General features: G+C 50.3%; 1 protein-coding gene across 1 annotated transcript in view; it reads left to right on the top strand.

Moving 5' to 3' along the window:
* Window positions 1–826: 826 nt before the first annotated feature.
* LOC144591085 (sialic acid-binding Ig-like lectin 13) overlaps window positions 827–6,955 on the top strand; it is a 24,142-nt gene continuing 18,013 nt past the window's right edge. Inside the window, exons 1-3 of the mRNA XM_078395407.1 lie at window positions 827–913; window positions 2,840–3,211; window positions 6,630–6,923. Of these exons, the coding sequence (XP_078251533.1) occupies window positions 874–913; window positions 2,840–3,211; window positions 6,630–6,923 (706 nt within the window). The 5' untranslated portion in view covers window positions 827–873. The remainder of the gene's footprint in view (window positions 914–2,839; window positions 3,212–6,629; window positions 6,924–6,955) is intronic.

The raw sequence follows: 6,955 nt of genomic DNA, 5'->3' as shown, positions 1-6,955 counted from the left end.
GGATCCGGCGGCCATCTTGCGTAAGTATTAGATCAACGGGCCCCAACTGCGCAGGCACGGACCCGTTGGGTTCCCATTGTGATGTCAAACACGGAGGTAGCCAATCAGGATGTGCCGGACCCCACGTGGGGGGAGGTGGTAGAGCCAATCAAATTTATGAAAGTTTAAAAAGTGATATTTTAAAGTTTAAAAGGTGGATAACTTTTAAAATAAAGCAGCCATTTGAACCGCAGGCCAATGGTGAGTAAGTTGGGCCTAAAATTGTTGCGCTATCGTGTACCATTTTGGCTGTATTTCGGGTACGTATGGACAAACAAACAAGATGAGAGTTTTAATAATACACTAGAGCAAGTGGACCAGTTGGGCCCAAACCTCTCCTGTATTGGTGCAGCACCCTCTCTTTCCCCCCCACCCTCCCCTCCACACCGCTCCCTCCCTCCCTCCTTCCTCCACCCCTGGCCCCTCCTACCCTCCCCTCCCCTCCCACTCCCTCCACCCCCCTCCCTCTTCCTCTTCCCCCTTCCCCTCCCCTCAACCTCCATCCCCCTCAACCCCCCTTATCCACCCTCCTCCCCCCCTCCCTCCCTCGGATATAGATTTAAAGTTTAAAATGTGAATAATTTTAAAAATATAGCACCGATTTCACTGAAACTTCTTCTATTTGCACAAAAAGGAACAACGGTGAGTAAGGTGGGCCTAAAATTGTTGCGCTATCGTGTACCGTTTTGGCTGTAGTTCAGGAACAAACAAACAAATAAACGAGAGTTTTAGTATATAGATAGATAGATAGATTGCTCGCTGGAGTTTTACTGCAATTACTTTCTCTTCCAGACCAGGAGATCGGGACACTGACGGGATATCTGGGATCGGACGATGATCGGGAGATCGTTCTTCCTCCTGACCCTTCTCCAAGGTACCATCAGCAGCAACTCAGGTGTTTTCTGGCGAGGGGGCTTTTACTGGTCGGTGACTAGCGGAGTTCCGCAAGGTTCAGGGCTGGGACCGCTACGATCGTTTCGCTGAACACCTTCGCTCAGTCCGCCTGGACCTACCCGATCTCCCGGTTGCCAAACACTTTAACTCCCCCTCCTATTCCCACACTGACCTTTCTGCTCTGGGCCTCCTCCACTGTCAGAGTGAGGCCCAGCGCAAATTGGAGGAACAGCATTTCATATTTCGCTTGGGCAGCTTACAACCCAGTGGTATGAATATTCAGTAGGAAAGAACTGCAGATGCTGGTTTAAATCGAAGGTAGACATAAAACGCTGGAATAACTCAGCGGGTCAGGCAGCATCTCTGGAGAGAAGGAATGGGTGACGTTTCGGGTCGAGACCCTTCTTCAGACTGTAGAAGGGTCTCAACCCGAAAGGTCACCCATTCCTTCTCTCCAGAGATGCTGCCTGACCCGCTGAGTTACTCCAGCATTTTGTGTCTACCTTCGGTATGAATATTGATTTCTCTAACTTCAAGTAACCCCTGCATTCCCCCTCTCTCTATCTCTCTCCTACCCAAGTCGCACCAGCTTCTCATTTTCACCCAACAAACAGTGAACAATGGCCTGTTTTCTTTATCATCGTTACTCCTTTGCATATCTTTCATTCTTTGTTCTGTTTTGCTCTACATCATTGTCTATATCTCTCGTTCGCTTTCCCGTGACTCTCAGTCTGAAGAAGGGTCTCGACCCGAAACGTCACCCATTCCTTCTCTCCAGAGATGCTGCCTGCTCCCCTGAGTTACTCCAGATTTTTGTGTCTTTCTTTGGTTTCAACCAGCATCTGCAGTTCCTCCCGACACACCACTACTCTTCATGCTGTATATTAATGATTTGGACGAGCGGGATTGAAGGATTTGTGGCCAAGTTTGTGGATGATACAAAAATAGGTGGAGGGGCAGGTAGTGTAGAGAAAGCAGGGACTCTGCAGAAGGATTTGGACAGGTTGGGAGAGTGGGCAGAGAAGTGGCAGGTGGAATATAGTGTAGCAAAGGAGGGAGCACTGCACTGCGGGAGGGGCGGTGAGGAGAGAGTGCCGTGCTGTGGGAGGGGTGGTGAGGAGGGAGCTCCGTACTGTGGGAGGGGCAGTGAGGAGGGAGCTCCGTGCTGTGGGAGGGGCAGTGAGGAGGGAGCTCCGTGCTGTGGGAGGGGCAGTGAGGAGGGAGTGCCGTGCTGTGGGAGGGGTGGTGAGGAGGGAGTGATACAGTCTGGGAGGGGCGGTGAGGTGGGAGTGCCGTGCTGTGGGAGGGGCAGTGAGGGAGTGCCGGGCTGTGGGAGGGGCAGTGAGGAGGGAGCTCCGTGCTGTGGGAGGGGTGGTGAGGAGGAAGCGTGGCGCTGTGGGAGGGGTGGTGAGGAGAGAGTGATACAATGTGGGAGGGGCAGTGAGGAGGGAGAGCCACACTAAATGGAGGGGTGGTGAGGGAGCGCAAGATGTGCACCAGCTTCTCGTTCTCACCTCGCAAACAGCTAACAATCTGAAAGGTCACAACCTGAAACGTCCCCCATTCCTTTTCTCCAGAGATGCTGCCTGCCCCGCTGAGTTGCTCCAACATTTTGTGTCTATAAACAGCTAATAATGGTCTATTTCCTTTATCATCGTTCCTTTTTTGCAAAAATTTCATTTATTTGTTCCATATCTCTCCACATCACCGTCAATGTCTCCCATTTCCCTCTCCTCTGACTCCAGTCTGAAGAAGGGTCTCGACCCAAAACGTCACCCATTCCTTCTCTCTAGAGAGGCTGCCTGTCCCACTGAGTTACTCCAGCACTTTGTGTCTATCTTCAGTTTAAACCAGGATCTGCAGTTCCTTCCTGCACAGTACTAAAGATTGTTCCTTCTCTCCTCAGCGGAGGTGTCGGGACAGCTGTGGCCTGCGGACAATCCAGGACATGTGACAGCGCAGAATGGCTTGTGTGCACGGATTCCGTGTCACTACACTTACCCGCCGACTCTCAGCAATAAAGATCGGACGGGAATCTGGTATAACAGTGAGTGGCCGAGCAAGGATGCTTCTGTAGCCTTCCACTCCGGGAATCCCAGTCTAGAATTATCAACGTTTCGCCATCGGACCCGGCTGTCTGGAGATCTGAGAGACAAGGACTGTTCCCTGGTTATAGACAACGTCACACAGGATGACAATGGTCCCTACCTTTTCAGAGTTGAATTCCCTGACGGATGGCGTACCAACTACCTCCCTGTAACACGGCTCAATGTTATTGGTAAGTGCTATGTATAATCACTCAACATCAGATGCTCAGCAGTGAGTGGGGAATAACATGAACTGTACACGTTCCCTGTTCACACACACACACACACACACACACACACACACACACACACACACACCGCAGCATCAGGAGCCTCGGCTCATTTCTGACCATTACGATACCTCCAGTTTTTGCGCTATTATTAGGTTTGCATTGCCCATATACACTGATGAGCCAAAACATTATGACCACCTGCCTAATATGCTGTTGGTCCTCCGTGTGCCGCCAAAACAGCGCCGACCTGCCGAGGCATGGACTCTCCAAGCCCCCTGAAGGAGTCCTGTGGTATCTGGCACCAAAACATTAGCAGCAGATCCTTCAAGTCCTGTAAGATGCGAGGTGGAGCCGCCGTGGATCAGACTTGTCGATCCGGCACATCCCTCAGATGCTCAATCGGATTGAGATCTGGAGAATTTGGAGGCCAGGGCAACACCGTGAACACTTCATCATGTTCCTCAAACCATTCCCCAACAATGTGTGCAGTTTTGCTGGGCGCATTATCCTGCTGAAAGATGCCACTGCCATCAGGGAATACCATTGCCATGAAGCGGTGTACCTGGTCTGCAATGATGTGTAGGTAGGTGACACGTGTCAAAATGACGTCCACCATGAATGGCTGGACCCAGGGTTTCCCAGCAGAACATTGCCCAGAGCATCACACTCCCTTCACCGGCTTGTCGTCTTCCCACAGTGCATCAGGATGCCATCACTGCCCTCGCGCATCGATGAGCCTTGGGCGCCCAACACCCTGTTGCCGGTTTGTGGTTTGTCCCTCCTCGGACCACTGTAGGTCGGTACTCGCCACTGCTGACCGGGAGCACCCCACAAGCCTGGCTGTTTCGCAGATGCTCTGACCCAGTCGTCCGGCCATAACAATTTGGCCCTTGTCAAAGTCACTCGGGTCTTTACTCCTGCCCATTTCTCCTGCATCCAACACGTCAACTTCAAGAACTGACTGTTCACTTGCTGCCTAATATATCCCACCCCTTGACAGATGCCATTGTAACAAGATAATCAATGTTATTCACTTCACCTGTCAGTGGTCATAATGTTTTGGCTGATCGGTGTACATTGCTAACAGTGATTCCATCTACACTTCTCGTTGCCTCGGTAAAGCAGCCAATATAAACAAGTACCACTCACAACCCGGTCATTCTCTCTTCTCCCTACTCCCATCGGGCATCAGATACAAAAGCTGAAAGCACATCACACCAGATTCAGAAAAAGCTTCTTCCCTGCTGTTATCACACACTTGGTTGCACCTCTTATAAGCTAGGGACAAAATACCTACCTTCCAATCTACTTCATTTCAGCCCTTGCACTTTTTTCATCTGCACTTTCTCTGTCGCTGTGGCATTATATTCGGTGCCCTCTTTATTTTCTCTTCTGCACATCTTGTTTTCCTCATGAATGGTTTAATCTGCTTGCGTAGCACAAAACATAGCTTTTCACTGTATCTTAGTACACACAACAATAAAAACCAGTACTAATACTAAATGTGCATTCCTCTGGCCTTTGCAGGTTTTTCTAGCTTCTTTGTAAACTCATCTCCACCCTTGACGAAGTTATATACAGCATGGAAACAGGCCCTTCTGCCCATCTACTCCATACCAACCATGTTGGCATTCTGGGCTAGTCCCAATGCCCATATTTGGCCCCCACCCTCTGAACCCTTCCTGTCCATATGCATTCCCTACAGTAGCAAGGACCTTATTTCCCCACGTTTCTCTTAGGAACGTTATTAGCCATTGGATTTATCAGTGACTGTCTTATCCTAAGGTAGACACAAAAAGGTGGAGTAACTCAGTGGGTCAGGCAGCATCACTGGTGAATGTGGACAGGTACAAGGTGTTGGAGTAACTAAGCTGGTCAGTCAGCATCTCTGGAGAATGTGGACAGGTACAAGGTGTTGGAGTAACTAAGCTGGTCAGTCAGCATCTCTGGAGAATGTGGACAGGTACAAACTGCTGGAGTAACTAAGCTGGTCAGGCAGCATCTCTGGAGAATGTGGACAGGTACAAACTGCTGGAGTAAGTCAGCGGGTCAGGCAGTATCTCTGGAGAAAAGGAATAGGTGACATTTTGGGTCGAGACCCTTCAGATTGAGAGTGGTGAGAGGGAAACGAGAGGTATAGCCAGTGAAGTAGAGATATATAGAACAAATGGATGAAAGATGTGCAAAAAAATAACGGTGATAAAGGGAACAGGCAACCTGTTTATTGTTGGAAGGAACTGCAGATGCTGGTTTAAAGATCAATACAAAATGCTGGAGTAACTCAGCGGGACAGGCAGCATCACTGGATAGAAGGAATGGGTGACGTTTCGGATCGAGACCCTTCAAACTGAAGTCAGGGGTGAGGGAGATACATAGATAAGGAAGTGTGAGGTGAAAACAGGACAAAGGATGGAGATTGAGGAAAATGTACAACAGATCATTGTTAGCGGGGAGAAGGTAAAAACAGAGCAAACAGAGATAAAATGTAGTCGGAGATAGGCTCCTCGAAGAACTGGGAAGGGGGAGGGATGGAGTGAGAGAGAATACAAGGGTTACTTGAAGTCAGAGAGGTCAATGTTCATACCACTGGGCTGTGAGCTGCCTAAGTGAAATATGAGGTGCTGTTCCTCCAATTTGCGTTTGGCCTCACTCTGACAATGGAGGAGGCCCAGGACAGAAAGGTCAGTATGAGAAGGGGAAATAGTGTTTAACAACCGGGAGATCAGGTAGGTTCAGGCGGACTGAGGGAAGGTGTTCAGCGAAATGATTGGCCAGTCTATGTTTGGTCTCCTTACAGCCCTCAGTGGAGAATCCTGCCCCCATCTACCTGATCACAGGCCATCATGACATTACTGATCCCTGGCCTTTTCAACTTCCCCTGACCATTGTTCCTCCCTGTTCATGGATCATCCTTGTGAATGTCCATTTACTTGTGGGACTGGGATAGGGGTGCCAACTATAGCACTCCCAAATACGAGACAAGGAGACGTCACCGCCCCGCGCCGCACGTGACCTCGCTCAGCCAGCGGCCATGTGCTCACGCTCAACCAATGGCGGCCGCCCGGGGCGGGAGGCGGGTTGCTACGCAACCTCCATTAGAGGGTGCCTGGGCCTCCGGGCCTACACTGTCCGGGCCTGCACTGTCCAGGCCTGCACTCTCCGGGCCTGCACTGTCCGGGCCTACACTGTCCGGGCCTACACTGTTCCTCGAGCCTAATACGGGACAAGGGCAGTCTTGTATGGGAAAAGCCAATTTAGCCCAAAATACGGGATGTCCCGGCTAATATGGGACAGTTGGCAACCCAAGACTGGGATTTCGATGTGAACCGATGCATCTAATGATATTTACCTAAAAGTATCCGTTTCTCTGTGTTAGCTTTCACAGATAAACCCACGATATTCCCTGCTAAAATGGTGGCAGGTCAGCCTGTGAACGTGACCTGCTCCTTCAACATCGCGTGTAATGGAACGACACCCAACTTAACCTGGGTCACCCCTGCTGATATACCATCGTCAGCCTCACACAGCAAAACTCAGCGGGATGACACGCTGACATATACTTCTGTTCTGTCCCTGACCCCAGCGCCCAAACATCACGGGCAAGACCTCACCTGCAAAGTCAGTTACCCAACTGTCTCATCCGAGCAGAAACTCACACTGACTGTGCAATGTAAGTATGGAGATCGTTTATTGTGCAGGAAC

This window comes from Rhinoraja longicauda, unplaced genomic scaffold (assembly GCF_053455715.1).
Source record: "Rhinoraja longicauda isolate Sanriku21f unplaced genomic scaffold, sRhiLon1.1 Scf000561, whole genome shotgun sequence".
NCBI lineage: Eukaryota > Metazoa > Chordata > Chondrichthyes > Rajiformes > Arhynchobatidae > Rhinoraja > Rhinoraja longicauda.
The sequence above is the reverse complement of the archived record's forward strand: the minus strand, read 5'-3'. Positions and strand labels throughout refer to the sequence as shown.